Raw genomic sequence first — 19,505 nt, 5'->3', positions numbered from 1 at the left:
TAGATGTTTTTATTAGATATAACATGCCATGTTTCAGGTAAAACATTTATCTATGTGTCATGGCCCACTAACATTGCCTGGCACAAAAGATATTCAAGAAATGTCTATTAAATAAATATCCATTAGATGTAAAAAAAATAAAATTAAAAAATAAAAGATAGAAAGGGGTAGAGGAGGAGGCATGTATGAAGGGTCAAACTCAAGGTGACAACTAAGGAGATGAGATGAAGGGAAAACAATTAAGTGAAGACCTGTGGCTACTGACTCAAAGTAAAAGAAATTCAAAGAAAAGTCAGAGGGAAATGTGGGCTGGAGCTCAGGTCTGAAATGATGGGAATGCCTTACTGAAGAAGAGGGAAGAGAAAAAGTTGTTAAATAGAGGGCCACATAGAAATATTCCCACTTGTGGTTTTGTTGTTCAAGGCTCCCAATCTCTTGAACATCCACAACTTAGGAAGCGAACATACCAATTTATTGCTGCTTGTCTGGCAGAAATCAAGTGTTTTCCCAAGTCAAATAATACTGTAATACCAGAATGGTTGGGTAATCCTGATTTGCTTTTCTTTCCTACTTTTAATTCTACTCTTTGACTTCTCTTTCTCTTTTCTTACTAATATTTGCTGTGATTGTCTGCACGGGCAGGGATCAGGACATGAGCCTTTTGATTTAAGTTGTGAGAGAAGTTATTGTTGCATCTATCAGAGCTAATAATCTGGAGAAATGAGTACCATATGTTTTTCATTCTCTTCCTCAGATTGATAATTGATATGACACAGGCAGATGCAGAAGCAGACGACGATCTGAAATGAATAATATTTGGTTCTGAGCACAGATGCCAGGATTTGGAAGTGTCTCCTTACAGTGTGTCAAAGGCATTGACATTCAGGGGCGCTTAGGGATGTGCAGTTCAAAGAAAAAAATGAGATCTTTCTTGGAGGTCTTCCAATTTCAAACGGAGGAGGAATCAGTTCTCTAACAAATCCCAAAGGGAAATTTTTATGTTTATCAATGTGAGGAGCCAGTGCAGCATAACGAAAGACTTGCAAAGGAGAAAGGAAACTGACTCAGAAGAAGCAACACCCTAAGCAATAAAATTAGAGCTACTTACGCTTTTTCCAGAAATGCGTCCCTGGACATGTTGTGGGCCAGCAGGTTTGTTGCCAAATTGAAAACCTCATTTGTCCATTCCTGGAAAATGTAAATCACACTTGCATTAGCTTAATACTGTACAGTCATTAGACATATGTTTAACCAGGAAGACAAATCCGTTCAATTTGTATGCTTAAGATTGGTGTGTTTGTTTTTTTTTTGTTTTGTTTGTTTTTTGTGCGAGCGTGTGTGTGTGTGTGTGTGTGTGTGTGTGTGTGTGTGTGTAAAAATGACACAATTAAATTCAAAACCTAAGGAAATGCTCTTTACACATAAACAAAGATTTTACTGCTTTTAAAAACTCTACTGATAGGAATCTGGTATGTTACCATTCAATCACTGAATACTTTGTACTAGTTTTCTTTCTTTATCAACAGATAAGTTATATAAAAGTTTAAAATATAGACAGATATATTCTCAATACACCTACAAATGTAGTCTTCCCACTTTATAACTCAAGCCAAAGCAGCTTCCCAGGGATATTTAAATGTTTATTAAGGTTCTAGAAGTTCTTTAAACCAGTTGCAGTAACAATGTCATACAGTATCTGGTACTCTCCTGCCCCCAACTCTGTCAGTCCCTCACTTCTTCCTAATCTTAATCCCTACCTCATACCATGCACTGGTGATCTTGCTTGGTTTACATGAAAATGAAAAAGAACAAACCTGCAAATAAAGTTGAAGTTATATTCTGGATGATAATTTTGAACACACAATTAACATTCTAGTCCAAAAACTAAATGTCTGTAAGAGGTGACAGAAGATCTAAGTAGCCTAATTACCCAGTGTTATTGTTGGCATGGCTTTCTCCTCAATGAAATCATGTTTTTTAGTTCAATGGTTTTTGTACCTAATTTTGTTATTTCTACTGTTGTTTCTTGGTATTTTGTTTTTTGTCTCTTGACTTAAGAAACTGATAATATGCCATCCTATATAATAAAAGGCTAATATGTAAATCGACCAAACAGCAGAATGACTGGTAGCTATGACACACACTGACCACCAGGGGGCAGACACTCAACACAGGAGCTGCCTCCTGGTGGTCAGCGTGCTCCCGGGAAGTGCCATTCAGCCAGAAGCTGGGCTCACAGCTGAGCGTAGTGGCAGTGGTGGGAGCTTTTCCCACCTTCTTGGCAATTGGACACCCGGAGTGCAAGAGGGTGCACTCACCTCACCTCCAGTGCACGAATCTCATGCACCAGGCTTCTAGTCATGTAATAAAGTAACATTTGAAGTGGGACTTTAGGAATGGGGGTAGAGAGTGATGGAATAGGAACAAACATTGTAAGCAGAGAAAATTGGGGGATGGGGAGAACAGAGGCAAGCAAACAGGGCAGTATTGAGAGGGAATGGGGAATAGTCTAATACAAATTTGAAAGGAAAGGGGGAGTTGCAACAACAAAAAAGTAAAATTGAGGTTAGTGTACAAACAATATTTAATGTCTACTCAGATATCTGAAGATAATTTAGCAAAATAATGTAATATCACCAAAGGCTTTTTTTGGTGTGTGTGTGTGTGTGTGTGTGTGTGTGTGTGTGTGTGTTGTGTATTTAGGGTGCAAAGTGAGTGGACTATGGCCTAGAATGTGTTAGGGAGATTATCTGGCAGCCTTGTCAAAGATGGAATTCAGGCTGAGAAACCAAATGGCAGGAATTCATTTAGGAAGTTGTAATAGTCCAAGTGAGAAGCACAGCCACTTTGAACTCCACACTGTATGTGGAGGATTGGGAAAAACAGAAGAGAGCAACTGTGAGGGAAGCCAAATAACTGACCACCAAGTTTGATATATTCACAGAAAACAATAGAAATAATTTTTTAAAAGCTTTAAAGTAAAGCTTCTTCAAAGAAAATCTGAATCTAAGAGTAATAACAACTGGCACTGATTTTTAAAATATGGTTCTGGTTTAATATTTTCTGGGCTAAGGATCAAATTTTAGATATTTCCAGCTCCCTGGCAACTTCATACATGGGTAAAAGTATTTATAATTGATGGCAATGAACTAGTTTGTATGCTACTGGGACCAATTCCACACCAGAAATTGGTACAGTGATGGCATTATAAAGAGTGGGGGAAATTTAACTGGTTCTGATCTCTATTATATGAGGTCCAGTAGGGTGGGGCAAAAGAGGTATTTGTGAGTACACTAAAAACAGAGTTTATTCATTTGTTATTATTTATTTATTATTGTACTAGAGGCCTGGTGCGTGAAATTTGTGCATGGAGGGGGGTGTTATGTGTCCCTCAGTCCAGCCTGGACCCTCTCCAATCTGGGACCGCTTGAGGGATGTTGGACAGCCTTTTCACAATCCAGGACTGCTGGCTCCCAACCACTCGCCTACCTTCCTGATTTCCCCTAACCATTTCTGTCTGCCAGCCTAATCACCCCTAACCATTTCCCTGCTAGCCCGATTGATACCTAATGGCTCCCCTGCTGGCCTGGTTGTCCCTAACTGCCCTCCCCTGCAGGCCTGGTTGCCCCCAACTACCCTCCTCTGCCAGCCCAGTCACCCCTAACAGCCCTCCCCTGTAGGCCTTGTCTCTCCCAACTGCCCTCCCTTGCTGGCCTGGTCACTCCCAACTGCCCACCTTTGCAGGCCTGGTCCCTCCCTACCTTCCTCCCTACCTCCCTCCCCTGCTGGCCATCTTGTGGCAGCCATCTTGTGTCCACATGGGGGTGGCCACCTTTGACCACAGGGGACAGCCATCTTGTGTGTTGGAGAAATAGTCAATTTGCATATTACTCCATTGGAATAACTGTAAACCCACTTTTGCTTCACCCCATAATGTGAACAACATTTAACTTTCTTGTAGCCACATTTAAAAAATTGAAAAAAATAGCCGAAACCAGTTTGGCCCAGTGGATAGAGCTTCGGCCTGCAGACTGAAAGGTCCAGGGTTCGATTCCGGTCAAGGGCATGTACCTTGGTTGTGGGCACATTCCCAGTAGGGGATGTGCAAGAGGCAGCTGATCGATGACTCTCTCTCATCGATGTTTCTAGCTTTCTGTCCCTCTCTCTTTCTCTCTGTAAAAAATCAATATATATATATATATATATATATATATATTAAAAAATAAAAAGCAAAACAAAACAAAACAAAAAACAACAATAAAACCAGGGAGACTACTTTTAAAAAAATACATTTTACTTAGCCCAATATTTTTTAGAATATATTATTACTCATGTAATCAATATAAAATTATTGATATACTTTACATTTTTTAATGTGCTCAGTCTTTGAAATGAGGTATGCATTTTGCACTTATGCTCACCTCAATTGCATTGGCAATCTTTCAAGTGCTCAATAGCCAAACATGTGGCTGGTGTCTGTAGCTGCCCATTGGCCAGTGCAGGTCTCCTGGATCCTTTGCTCTTTTTATGGACCCTTTATGAAGCCAACTGTAGGAGAGCTTCACCACCACCTTCACTGCACAGCCACAGTCAGCTCATTACTACAGTAAAGCATAATTTGTTTCATCACATTCTCAGAAGGTGACCATCTAAATTTCCAAGTGTGGAATTGCTAGAATCCACTGGCCTCCTGCAGTCTTTTGAGATACACAAGAGCTCTCATCTAGGCTGATTCAAAGATTGGGGTGGGGAGATAGGGAGGGTAGGAAGCAGTGATCAAGAGAACTTTAGAAATAATCCAACTCTTGATTTGGTGATGGTCACTGGGCAAAACGGTATGTGTCCTACTTTGGATTCTTTTTGAGCATAAATAGCAGACCCCACGACAAGGATTTATGAGGAGTGGGTTTATTACAAAGTGTTCCCTGCAATATTATGGGACCATGAGCAGGGCTGGGATAGGAAGAAGGCAAAAGGGTGAGATACCAAGCAAATTCAGGCAGATGGTAAGTTTAGCCGAAATCTTTTCTTGGTAGACCACACCTCAAAGGTGGATTTTCTGATCAGGGGCAAGGGACCTGGAGTATGGTGAAACCTGTGCCTGATATTCTTGGTTAAGGCTGGTGGAGGGGATGGAAATCCTCAGGTACTTCCCGCTTTCCTTGATAGCAGGCAAAAAAGGGGTTCCAGCATCCAGAGGGAGCTGCCAACAAAGAGACATGGGTGCTAGCTATTGGGAGTGAAAGTCCACCAAGATGTTGTGCATGAGAATGGCAAAGGAATCAGAGGGGATATGGGCAAAGCACTGCTTATTTCTAGACTTTTCAGCAGTAGCCAAAACCTTGGGAAAATTGGTTTACATGCATATGTTCCAGAGCAGTGCTTTCCAGACTTTCATGTGCAAACAAATCACTGGGGTCTTATTGAAATGTAAATGCTGATTCAGGACATCTGGGGAGGGTACAGAGGATAAGTATTTCCTACAAGCTCCCAAGTGAACATAGCATACCACAGAGTAGCAAAATTCTAGAGTCCACTTGCAGCATTGGCCGATTGACTGTTAGAAATGTAGTACTTTAGGCTCCACACCAGATTTTCTGACTCAGATTTGCTTTTTTTTCCTTTTTTTCTTCTTTTTTTTTTTTTTTCATGAAATCCTTATATTTTTATGAGTATTAAAGTTTGAGCATACTGCTGGGCCAGGGACAACATTTTGAATAACAATGTGTTTCAGGATCTGGTCTAGGAAGCATTGCTCTAAGCTTTGTCTACTCATTTTTGGGCAAATAAAGAAATTACTTTGGTTATTAGTTCTAGAATAACCGAAAGCCCTCAGGGCTGCCTTAGGAACAACATGGCTAAGGAGATGCAGCCAGAGCAGCTTAAAGGAGTTTGTTCATTTTGAAATGATGACGTGCTTTCCTGCGTTGTAGACAAATCTGACCCTGGCAGGAGAGGATGCTGGAGTGGATGGAAATCCCCAGGAACTTCCTGTTGGAGCCATCAGTCCAGTGCTGGGCCCTGGTTAGTTTGGCAGTTTATTTAATCGGGAGGACTTGTTTTCTACTTGCAGAGACATAGTTTTGATGATCTGACACTAAGGTGGGTTCAGCCCCTGCTATTTAAATGCAAGAAGTGCCTTAAGTGGTATCGACATTTCATGCTTTATGGTCCATCTGTTCTCATAAAACTGGTAACAGAGACCCAAACTAGATAAAATGGATCTAAAGACAATCTTGCATGGAGTTTCACATGGAGTCAAAATGGGCATGTTTGTAAATTACATCTGTGAGGTTATTTCTGCAATTTCTGCCCGCCTCCCCCCCCAACACACAGCCCCTTCCCCCACTAGGTGCTGGTGCCATCAATGAGTTGTCAGTCTCTTCACCTTAAGAGAGATCAGGTTTTCCTACTATGTCACAAAGTTAATGTACATTTATTTCTAAAGCTATTGAAATTCTGTCACACTTGGCACAGGAAATATGTGTTTGCTTAATACTAACAATTATTTCACAATTCTCTATTACCATCCTAGGTATTATTGGAGAATTTTCTCTGCAATGAGCTAAGTTCTTTGCATCCAAGATCGTAATTAATTCTTACAATTCTCTAGGAGGAAGGTACAGTTCTTAGACTCATTTTACCAATGAGGATTCAGTCTCATAGCACTTCTATAACATACATCCTCAGAGCTAATAAAAGTCACGGTTTGGGATTAGATCACTTTTTTCATGGGCTCCAACATTGATGCTCTTAGATACTGTGCTCTCAGTCGTTTTGTCCTGGAAAATTTTAGGGTTGCTGATACATATAATTCAATAAGATAAAAAGATAAGTAAATCCACTTAATGGTTTTCTAAATGCTAAAACACTGATTTAGCATTTACTATAGGCTAGGCACTGCTTTAAGCATTTTTAAAATAATGAACTCATTTAATCCTCACAACCACTCTCTGAGATACAGTCTATTATTACCACCCCATTTTACAAATGGTAGAGGAGAAATGTCAGGGGAGATAGTAAGATGGACAGAGGGGGTCTTATAAAGAGAGATTTAAATGTAGGTATTGTAAAGAGAGATTCAGTAATAACACATTTCGCACTTTCCCCAGATCCAAATTCTCATCATGCAGCAGTTCAACACTATTCCTAGTTCTGAGAACAGACCTTTCTCCATTGGCAATTCACACCTCTTAACTCTGTCCTAACTTATGACTGCAAAGGGTATGTAAAGGAAGACAGGGTCTTCTGGAAGAAATACCATTCTTGCAGAACTTTCCATTTCCCATTGTGCTGGTTCATGTTATCCTTAATATTTTAATGTATTGACTTTATCCTTCCCCCTTTTCAGTTTTACATACATCTGGTACACATAAAAATACAGAAGGTAGTGAAATAAACAGATCTAAGTTTAACAAATGTCAACATTTTGCCTTATTTGTTTGCATATTTTTAAAAAAGACTGTATGTACAAAATATATTGTGGTACAGATTAATTCCATGCTGAGGCTCTTCCTGACTCCATTCTTCTCCCTTTCCCCAGAAGCAAGCTCTTTTTTGAAAGGTACTAATAGTTATCAATACCATCTATTACCATACAAAATTATGAGGAGAAGGGTATACAGATCAGGATTCAGAAAACTAAGGCCTAAGGGCTAAATCCAATCTCCTGCCTGTTTTCATAAATTGGGACATCAGCATGCTCCTTCATGTATGTACTGACAATGGCTGCTTTCATGCTACAATGGCAGAGTTGAGTAGCAGCAACAGAGAATTCAGAAATGCCAAATATTTACTATCTGGCCTTTTACAGAAAAAGATTGCCACTCATTGGTACGGGACCCTGTATGTTTAAAATACTACATAAATTATACCATAGTGTATGTATCCTTTAGCTAATACTTAATATATACTTGCAACCAACATTATGTCTTTAAACTATATCCTTGCTTCTGCAGGTGGATCTATTTAATTAATTTTAATTACTACACTATCCCACTGTATAAATGTATAATTTATTAATTCATATTTTTATTGACGAACAGTTCTTGTCTTTTCCTTTGCATAAACATACTTCCTTTTCCTTTGCATAAACATATTTCCTGTAGCCTCAGGTCACATCTAAGAGATTCTCTACAATGAATATCCTGATGAATTATTAGAATCCACGTATCTTTCTAGTAACAGATGCTATTACTTGCTCACCAAAGTAGCCAGGGCACTGTGCTTTCTTATTGGCAGTTAGCTTTTATTTTCCCATGCTCTCCAAAACTTGCTATTATTTGACTTTCAGAAAATTTTTGCAAGGTCTCAATTGGCATCTCTAGTTTACTAGCATGGATGAACATCATTCTATATATGATGGGGCTGTTCCATCTCTTCTGTAAATTTTCTGTTCATATTCTTTTAAAAAATATGTATATTTTTATTGATTTCAGAGAGGGAGAGAGGGAGAGAGGGAGAGAGGGAGAGAGGGAGAGAGGGAGAGAGGGAGAGAGGGAGAGAGAGAGAGAGAGAGAGAGAGACATCAATGATGAGAATCATTGATTGGCTGCCTTCTGCACGCCCTCCTATTGCCCTCCTATTGGGGATGAAGCACACAACCCAGGCATGTGCCCTGATCAGGAATGGAACTATAACCTCCTGGTTCATAGGTCAATGCTCAACCACTGAACTACACTAACTGGGCTCTGTTTACATTCTTGACTCATTTTTATTTTAGGGTATTATGCTCATTGTCTTTAAAAAGGGGAAGATTTTTGTTTGCTTATTTGAGCTCAAACACAGGTTAGTATCCGTCTTAGTGATAGAAAAGTGCCACACGAAGGCTGTGCGTTGTAAAAGGCAGTCATGGCATTGTGGCATCAAGGAGCCTGCACCATGGCATGACCGACAGCAAGCATGTGGAGTTACAGAGAAAAGACAGAGTGTGACCTCTGCTCTCAAAAACATGCAGTCATTCAGAGGAGTCTGAGGAAACAAAGCATTCTAAAAAGAATCTCTCTCTCTCTGTCTCTCTGTCTCTCTCTATTATAACTATAACTATTATATATATATATATATATATATATATATATATATATATATATATAAAATATAACTATATATATATACATGTGTAAATAGTTATAATTATCCTATATAATAAAGATATACTATGCAAATGGTCATTACGCCATGAAGCATAACAACCAACCTCGTAACAACCAGATCACGGATCAACAGGAGGGTGGGGCAGTGAGCTACAATTGGTGGGGTGGAGAGCTCCAGGAGGGCTTCAGGGAGCTACTGGCTACAAGTGGCTCTGGAGAGTTATAGGAGGGGGCAGGGCAGCAAGCTATGAGGGGGTTGGGGGGAGCTATAGGAGGGTGGGGCAGCAGGTGGAGAGTTACTAGAAGGTGTCAGCGAGCTACTGGTGAGCTACTGGCACATGGATTCATGTGCAGGGCTATTAATCCTATCTAATAAAAGAGTAATATGCAAATTGACTGTCATCCCAACACACAAGATGGCCACCTCCATGTGGACACAAGATGGCCACCAGAAGATGGCCTGCAGGGGAGGGCAGTTGTGGGTGATCAGGCCAGCAGGGGAGAGCAGTTAGGGCTGACAGGGCCAGAAGAGGAGGGTAGTTGGGGGAGACCAGGTCTGCAAGGCAGGGCAATTGGGGACAATCAGGCCTGCAGGGGAGGACAATTAGAGGGGGGACCCAGGCCTGCATGGGAAGGAAGTTGGGGAGGACCAGGCCTGCAGGGAAGGGCAGTTGGGGGCAACCAGGTGGCTCATTATAAGCTGCAGTGCCCAGATGAGCACACTTCTCTCACCTACTGGCAAGCATCAGAATTCATCTTGCCCAGCATTCATCTTCATAGCACAGCAAAGCGTTTTTTCATGGTGAAAGAGAAAGATGTTTCGCTTTGGCTAGGTTTTCATGATGAGAGGTTATCAGCTATGTCATTGTGAGTCTCAGGTGTATTTTGAGCATCAGCTGAGGAGACACCCTTCTCTCCCTCCAGCTAGTTTGCTGAGTAGCTGCTCATTTGTACATCCGAGAAATTGCAAATTCAGTGCCCACATATGAAACCCCAAAGGTTCATTTCTGTGGCTTTCATGTCAATCTGCTTTATTCTTGAAATGGTTCTTTCCAAAAGCCTCATGTCACTTTTGTGAAAACACTTGCTATTATATCTTCTGAGACTAGCAGTGTCAATGGTAATTATTACTTTGGTGGAATCTGCCAGAGTGCTGTGTACTATAGAAAATAAGTGTATGTACGCAGGCTCTGCAATTATAATTATTACCATTGTTTGTTTTTTCAAATTAATTCTATTTGAAGAGATCATATGAAAAAAAGATTTTAAAAGGGAAAAAAAAGCTAATTTCTTTAGTAAGATATATGTCAAATGGTAAAAAAGGAGCAATCACAATTTCTTGGGAGTTAAATGGTGCTGCTTATTCATTAAATAAATTGTGCCTAAAAAATTAAAACTGTATTCCTTGAAAATTAATTAATAAACTACATATAGGTACTTCTTTACTTACTTATAACAACATATGGAATTTTGCTACAATCTATTTTTTCTCATTTGGAAATCCTTTTGTTTTAAATTACGTTTAATAATGCCTCCTATGATTACTTTAAACCATTTTGCATGCTAGATTCTTCCCGTTCAAATGAAGGGGCCCTTTGGCTCTTGGTAAGGGAATATCGATTATGTTAGTCCTTCCTCTAATATGACAACTATTCCTTGCTTTGACTCTGATTACCTCGAGTTGACAATGCTTGGTGCCTATGGAGGGTACAGATTCTGAAAAACAATTTGTGCACGGCTAGCATGGCTCAGTGGTTGAGTTTGGACCTATGAACCAGAAGCTCAGGGTTCCACATGCTTGGGTTGTGGTCTCGATCCCCAGTGCAGGGCTTGTAGGAGGCAGCCAATCAATCTCTCATCATTGATGCTTCTCTCTCTCTCCTTCTCATTGCCTCTCTGAAATTAATTTAAAATATTTTTTTAAAAAAGCCACAGTTAGTGCTTGTCTTCTACTTTAAAATTAAAATATTGGTATCAGTTAATGTAATGCTTCTGACTGACCCTTATATTGTTGATGCTTTTGCTAGTTTGTTTAAAAATATACTTTATTGGATGTCAGAACCCTACTCTGCCACTCCCTAGATGTGGGACTCACTGCTAAGTGCTAGCTAATATCCATTTCTCCTGTCCTAACAGAAACCTTACATTATTCCGTCTAGTGATATATCTAACTGAAAAATACGTCTTCAACTTCCCCAGTAGCTGGGGTGGCAACATGACACCTGGTAAATTATATGTTAGCAGGAGTCTGCTGCAAGGCTCTGGGAAAATGTGGTTTCCTGATGCCGGCGCTCATTTCTTGTTGTTGGGAACACAAATGGAGTGAGGAGAGCTGCAGAGGCACCCTGATCGGAGAGCAAAAGGTCATGCCAATCACAGGGTATGAGATGTTATTCTTGAGCCACTGACTCAATGCCACAGCCAGCCCCCACCTTCAGACTTCCTGCTGCATGAGAAAATAAATGCAAACAAATAGAAAATCCTCCATTTCTTGATTAGTGTAAGCCACTATTTGGTTTAATTTTCTGTTATGGAAGGCCAAATGTAACCCCTGCATGGTAGAATCATCTTGGACAAGCTTTTTCTTTCTTTCTTTTTTTTAATAACCTGTCCAAAATTCATTTTCTTATGAATTAAAGCTACTAACAGTATTTACTTCATAGAGCTGTTGTGAGAATTAAGAGAATTAAGGGAGGTAATTCCTGTTAAATACTTTGACCAGTGGCAGACACAATAAATTCTTGGTAAATGGTAGCCATCTAAAAATATATTATTTATCAAAGAAGTACAAACATAGTTTTAAAAGTATTGTCCAAGAAGTAATAATAAGGGTCCATGTGTACCCTAGTTCTGCTTCTTAAAACATTTTTAAAAATATATATTTTTATTGATTTCTGAGAGGAAGGGAGAGGGAGAGAGAGATAAAAAATATCAATGATGAGAGAGAATCATTTGATTGGCAGCCTCCTGCACACTCCCTACTGGGGATGGAGCCTGAAATCTAGGCATGTGCCCTGACTTGGAATTGAATCATGACTTCCTGGTTTATAGGTCAGTGTTCAACCACTGAATCACATTGGTGGGGCTAGTTTGCTTCTGGACAACTATGTTCAGCATTTCTATTCTTAAATTTCTGGGATTATTTCCATATTTCTCAAGAATATATTTGTACTGTTCTCTCAGTTTAACTATTGCTACCCAGCTCTGACTGATGAGACTTTAAAACTTTTATTCCATCTCCTATTGCTCTCCATCTTACCCCTGATGGAATTGTATCACTCTTCCTCTTTTCTTGGTCATTGTCTACAACCTCAGGCAACACAGTTAAACCATTTCTTTATCCCCAATAAAAGTCAGCATCCCTTGGCTTCTCTGTTTGTGAGAGGAGGACATTTATTCATCAATCCTTTTACCTCTAACTCTTGTTACCTTAAATTTACTTCTTAAATTGTCAAAGTTCAAAGATAAAAATCTTGTCCAGTATCCACAGTTGGCTTCAAATATTTGCATGTAAATTGACTTTAAATTTTTAAAACCAAGAAAATAACAATGCACACGATTACAAAGGTACAAATACAATTTTCTGCAGGGCTATGATGATCTTCAACACCATGAACCACATGACTTTCAAAAGGGAACTACCAAATTATATCAATCTTTTTTGGCTGCTCTCCTAGTTGCTGAAAATCCTGCATGCTCTAGCATGGCTTATATTTAGATAATGCATTTTTGATATATTTATCCCTCCTACCTTGGTTTTTTTTTCTTTTTTCTTTTCTTTTGGGGGGGGGGAGTAAGGGAGGAGAAAAAAAAGAGAAGCAAGACTTATTTTCATTTATTTAATCTCTTCTAGCTTCCTATTCACAATGCCTGAACCAATTGCACTTCTATACTGTTATTTCCACTTTAAAAACTGGCTTCAGCTTTCACACATTTTCTTCTATTATGTCCTTCATATATTCCTCTCATGTTTTATCCGTTTAATTGGCTATTGCACTCTATAGAGTGACTACGCATGTATCTCTTATCTTTTCTCACTAATTGCCACTGTTTGCCCATTACTTTTTGGCTGTTTCATTGTTGTTGTATGGTTCCACATTCTGGGAGATTCACTTCATACTCTCTTACAACAGTTCTGAAGAATTAGTATTTTCATTTTTTAAACTTATTTTTTATTTCCAAGAAAACTCAATTGTTGTTGTTACCTATTTTTCAAGCATCTGGTTCTTATTCCCTGGATATTATATATTCGAAAATCTCTCTGAAGATACATGTGCGTGTGTGTGTGTGTGTGTGTGTGTGTGTGTGTGTTTAAATGATTTGCTCTTTGAATTATCTCTTTATCTTCTATTACAATTTCACTTTCTGCTTATTTTGACCTCCTTATCATTCAATGCTGTAGTCTTTCTCAATAACCTGTGGATGTTTTGTTTTTAACTCACATTTTAGACTGGGACAGTGAAGGGCTGACAGGGAGCTCTGAGTCTGTAATGGAATTTACTGGCTTGCAGATTTCTGTTTAGGGTAAGCATGTGGGTGCCAGCTGCTATGATGTGGTATTTTGCTAGAACGAGAAGAGCTTTCCTCGGGGTCCTTAACTCCAAAGCTTGCCACCATAATTCTTTTCAAATAACTTGTTCAGTTCTGCAAATGGCAAGCCTTTACTTTTTTGACCTGAGAAGTAATTGGTTATCAACTGTTCTACATGCAGAGCAGAAAGAGGGAGTAAAGTTTTTTTGACAGTTTTGTGCTTATCCCTTTAACTAACATAGACTTAACCTATGGTACTTAATCCACAATCTGTTAGAGCCTCTCTCAATTGCTTCTGAGCAGGCCAGTGCTTTCCTTGGTTGTAGCCCTATATGTGGATTGGACTGTGGTTTTCTTCACTTCATCAGGCTTACCCTTGTTTCATTTCTTTTTCTGAAAACTTAGTGAAATATTTCATCTCTTAGTGACCTGTCTCATTCTCTTCATCATTGGGTATTTATGTTCCTTTACCATTATTTTTATAGCATCTCAAGAAAAAGAAGAAGTCACATACTGCTATGTTGGTCAAATACTATTTTTAATTTTATATCCAAACTCAATTACTGATTTCCCCTCCCTAACTAGCTCTCTATCTAAAATAAAATAAAAAAATAAATAAAAAGGCAACTCCATTGCCAAAACTGGTTTGGCTCAGTGGATAGAGTGTCAGCCTGTGGACTGAAAGGTTCCAGGTTCGATTCCGGTCAAGGGCATGTACCTGGGTTATGGGCACCTCCCCGGTAGGGGGTGTGCAGGAGGCAGCTGATCAATGATTCTCTCTCATTGATGTTTCTAACTCTCTATCCCTCTCTCTTCCTCTCTGTAAAAAAATCAATAAAAATATATTTAAAAAATAAAATAAATTAAAAAATAAAAAGGCAACTCCAAAAAGCCTTGAGATAACCCTTAGCAGCCTCTTTCTCTCATATCATATAGCTCACCGATAGCAATTTTTTTTTTTTACTTAAATTCAAAATATCTCCAGAATCAACCATTTCTCACTACCTCTACCCAAAGCATTTTAATCTGTGTATTTCTGTTCCTGCACCTCCTTCTATGGCTTTTAAAGTTGCAGCCTGGGCGATCCTACTACAATATCACACCAAATCAATCCCTTCCCCAAAATGATGCAATAGTTACCCACGTCAGTGGGAGTAAAGCCACATTTTTATAGTGGCCATCTATCACAATTTGGTGACGCATCACTTCTCCTCCAACCTCTCTGACTCATCACTCCCTTCCAGCCACTCTGGACATGAGCAGGATGGCATGGGATTTCATCATGCTGCTCAAAACGATGTGTAACTTACAATTTATTAATGCTTATTTATGGAATTTTCCATTTGGTACCTTGAAATGTGGTTAACTTCAGGTAACTGAAACTATGGAAAACAAAACCGTTGATAAGGGGGGACTACTGTATACTATTTAGCAAAGAGAATAAACAAACTACACCAAAATGCAAAATATAGAATATCATATCCTATATAATAAAGAGGTAATATGCAAATTGACCAACACACAAGTTGACAGCCCCGATATGGTCAAAGATGGCCGCCCCCATGTGGACACAAGATGGCCAGCAGGGGAGGGCAGTTAGGGGTGACTAGGCTTGCAGAGGAGAGCAGTTGGAGGTGATCAGGCCTGCAGGGGAGGACAGTTAGGGATGACTAGGCCTTCATGGGAGGGCAGTTAGGGGTGACCAGTCCAGCAGGAGAGCAGTTAGGCATCAATCAAGCTGGCAGGGGAGTGGTTAAGAGGTGATCAGGTTGGCAGGCAAAAGTGGTTAGGGGCAATCAGGCAGGCATGCCAACGAGTGGTTGAGAGCCAGCAGTCCTGGATTGTGAAAGGGATGTCTAACTGCCAATTTAGGCCTGATCCCACTGGGGGGGGGGGGGGGGGGGGGGGGGGGGGGGGGGGGGGAGTGGTGTCCCAGATTGGAGATGATGCAGCTGGGCTGAGAGACTCTCCCCCCGCCCGGGGGGAGGGGCTGTGCATGAATGTTATCCACCAGGTCTCTAGTATATAATATTGAGTAATAGACATCAGAAAACATATTGTAGGATTCCCATTTACAGAAAACTTAAAAACAGGTAAAACTAACCTATAAATATGGAGGTCAAGATAGGCATGTGATAGTAGGATAGACTCCTGGTGTGCTGGTGATACTCTGTTTTTGACCTGGGTGCTATTGGGTCGGCAACTAAGTAATTGCGGGTCTTGCACATATATGGCTTCAGTTGAATTTTTAGGTTTGCAGACGTAGTACAAATGTAAAACACATTTTGTTATGTCATAGTTGGCTATTCAGCTGTTAATCAGTAAAAAAAGTTTTTTGATCTGTTTTGTAGTTTTCTTTTGGCGTTCGTTGAAAAATGGAAAATCAAAAGGAACATTTTCGTCATATTTTGCTTTTTTATTTCCGCAAAGGGAAAAACGCATCGCAAGCTCATAAAAAGTTATGTGCTGTTTATGGTGACGAAGCCTTAAAAGAACGGCAGTGTCAAAATTGGTTTGCCAAATTTCGTTCTGGTGATTTTTCACTCAAAGATGAAAAACGCTCTGGTCGTCCAGTTGAAGTTGATGACGCCCTAATCAAAGCAATAATCAATTCGGACTGTCACAGTACAACACGTGAGATTGCAGAGAAGCTTCATGTATCACATACATGCATTGAAAATCACTTAAAACAACTTGGCTATGTTCAAAACCTCGATACATGGGTTCCTCACGAACTGAAAGAATCACAGTTAACGCAACACATTAGCAGCTGCGATTTGCTAAAGAAACGTAATGAAAATGATCCATTTTTAAAACAACTGATAACTGGCGATGAAAAATGGGTTGTTTACAACAATATCAAGCGGAAAAGATCGTGGAGCAGGCCAGGTGAACCAACTCAAACAACATCAAAAGCTGATATTCATCAAAAGAAGGTTTTGTTATCAGTTTGGTGGGATTACAAAGGAATTGTCTACTTTGAACTCTTACCACCCAACAGAACGATCAATTCTGATGTCTACATTGAACAACTAACGAAATTAAACAATGCAGTTGAAGAAAAGCGGCCCGAATTGACAAATCGAAAAGGTGTTGTATTCCATCATGACAATGCAAGGCCACACACATCTTTGGTCACTCGGCAAAAATTAATGGAGCTTGGTTGGGATGTTTTGCCACATCCACCATATAGTCCTGACCTTGCACCATCTGATTATTTTTTGTTTCGATCTTTACAAAACTCCTTGAATGGTAAAAATTTCAATAATGATGATGATGTCAAATCGTACCTGATTCAGTTTTCTGCTAATAAAAACCAGAAGTTTTTTGAACGTGGGATTATGATGCTGCCTGAAAGATGGCAAAAGGTCATTGATCAAAATTGGCAATACATTACAGAATAAAGTTATTTAGTTCCATGAAAAAATTGTCTTTGATTTTCTTTTAAAAATCCGCATTTACTTAGTTGCCGACCCAATATTTAAGCCCATATCAACTTGATGGATCTGTGCACTTTTCTGTGTACATTATATTTCAATTGAAAGTGTTTAAAAATCCAGCTGAGTTCCTGCTAGTAGCATGGCAAACTTAGACAAATGAAGTTGTTTATTTCTCTTTTCCAATTTATAAATGCTTAAGAGAATTTAGTGTTTGTAGAATTAAGGACTAAAAGCAATGACATCTGTCAATCCGTTGGCAGAGAAGTGAACACAAAATTTCCCCTGCAGGCCTCTGCCATTAGGCATCTCAATCTTACCCTACTGGATCCTGGCTGTCTCCATCTGCTCCATGTTAACACACCTGAGCAGCATCTGGGTTGAAATTTGCCAGACTGTGCAAGTGGTTTAGCAATGTTTACACCCAGGGAGCTAGTCAGAGTGTTGAAGTATTTAGGACTGAATAGCAGAGCTTCAATGGCAAATCCTGTCTCTAAAAGTGATAGGCCAGCTCAGTAATATAATGCATTGAACAAGGATTGAGGACAGGGCCTGAGAGAGGCTGGTTGAGGGGATGAACTTCCAGGGACCCAGCCATGGACCCAAATCCAGGGAAAGACATGATGAAATAATTTTAGTTTTTCAAAACTAAACAAGGAAGACTTCACTTTTGCTGCCTTTGATATTGGTATTGCATTTTGCTAATTATAAGACAAATTTCATTCCTTGCTGAGATACTCTAAAGTCTTGATGAGGTAGTTTCCCATCAGTTACTCAGGCTCCTTGAGACCTGAAGGTAAACTCTGGCAGATGACAATCCTGTTAAGCTCTGCCCTGGCTCAAAGCAATCTGTTTTTCAACCTACACAATGCTGTTTAGGCTGCATGACTGCAGGGAGTAGTATACACAAGTAGAAGTCTCTTTCTATGTAGTCCCCAACCTCAAAGAAAAACGAATATTGGAATGAGAGGTTAGAATTGGGTAGGAAGAAAATAATTAATTTATCTTCAGAGTCCTTGACAAATGAACACATTTGTATTGATCCGTTAAATCTGTTAACTTGCTCAAAATGGCATTATTTTTTGGGTGGGTATAAAGGCTCTGTCTTTTGTAATCCATGTTAATCGTACCAGTCAGATAGATCTTTAAAGAAATTCACCAGCTGGTGCTGAAAAAAGATTGAAAATTCAGTCCTCACTCTTAGCTACTTACTGACTCTGTCTCCTTTGTTGCTGAGAAAATAGAGGCAATCAGAAAACTGTACAACTCCATCCACCACATACACCACTGATGGGCATCTCTACTGATGTACTCTACTTTTTCTCCTCTTCTAGATGAAATGCCCTTGCTCCTATCTGAGCTCAGCCCATCTGTTAGTGATTTGTGAAAGGGTCGTAGTTTTATTAAGGACCATATAGTTAATGTTTTAGGCTTTGTGTGTCATATGATCTATGTAATAACTTCTCAACTATGTCTAGTGAAAGTAGCCATGGACAATATGTAAATAAACTAGAGGCCCAATGCACAAAATTTGTGCACTAGGGAGGGGGGGTCCCTTACCCTGGCCAGTACTCTCCAATCCGAGACTACTCAGGGGATGTCTGACTGCTGGTTTAGGCCCCATCCCTGTGGACATCCCTCTCAAAATCTGGGACTGCTTGCTCCTAACCACTTGCCTGCCTACCAGCTTGATTGCTGCCTAACTGCTCCCCTGCTGGCCTCATGGCCCCCAACTGCCATCTGCTGCTGACCTGATCACCCCTAATCACCTCTTCTTCGGCCTCCACCACCTTGGCTTTGTCCAGAAGAAAATCAGAAGATAGGAAGATGTCCGGTCTCCTGGTCTAATTAGCATATTACCCTTTTATTAGTATAGATAAGTGTGGTGTTCCAATAAACTTTATAAAAACAAGTAGAGGGCCAGACCTGGCCCCTGGGATGTAGTTTATTGAGCCCTGAAGCAGATTTTACTGCCCTCACCTACTCAAGGGCATGTTCCAGCAATTCTCATGCTCTCTTACTTCAGCACAGTTTTCCTTCTATAAGATCATTCCAACCAGCATACATGTCTATCATTGTTGCTTCTTTCTTAACCTCACTCACTTCACCCTTTCAACAGTCTTTTCATTGCTCTATTTCCCTTTTATAAAAAATTCTCAAAAGAACAATCACTTTTGGCTTCTTATGTTGTCTCTGCCAACATTTCCCAGAGCCTACTCCAATAGGCTTTTGACCCCAGCACTCCAGTGAAGTTGTTCTAATCAAAGTCACCAGTTACCTCTATAGCATTAAAACCAGTGGTTAGTTTCTGGTCTTCATCTTACACGATCTATGGCAGTATTTAACCCAGGTGATCACTCTCTTCTTCTTTCTGACTCAGAGGGAAGATGTGAAAAACTACTTTTTCCCCAGGTCTATTGAAGAGGTGCCCCAAGGGAGCAGGGAA

The 19,505-nt window shown here is 39.9% G+C and overlaps 1 protein-coding gene across 4 annotated transcripts in view; it reads right to left on the bottom strand.

Annotated features, from left to right (window-relative positions):
• The window catches only part of PLCB1 (phospholipase C beta 1), a 603,902-nt gene that overhangs the window by 176,996 nt on the left and 407,401 nt on the right, over positions 1-19,505 (bottom strand). For all 4 annotated transcript variants that reach the window (XM_045574800.1, XM_036419878.2, XM_045574801.1 and 1 more), the window contains exon 5: positions 1,109-1,188. In XM_045574800.1, coding sequence (XP_045430756.1) covers positions 1,109-1,188 — 80 coding nt within the window. The remainder of the gene's footprint in view (positions 1-1,108; positions 1,189-19,505) is intronic.

This window comes from Pipistrellus kuhlii, unplaced genomic scaffold, assembly GCF_014108245.1.
Source record: "Pipistrellus kuhlii isolate mPipKuh1 unplaced genomic scaffold, mPipKuh1.p scaffold_m20_p_6, whole genome shotgun sequence".
NCBI lineage: Eukaryota > Metazoa > Chordata > Mammalia > Chiroptera > Vespertilionidae > Pipistrellus > Pipistrellus kuhlii.
Note: the sequence above shows the minus strand (reverse complement) of the source record. Positions and strands in the feature narration are given on the sequence as shown.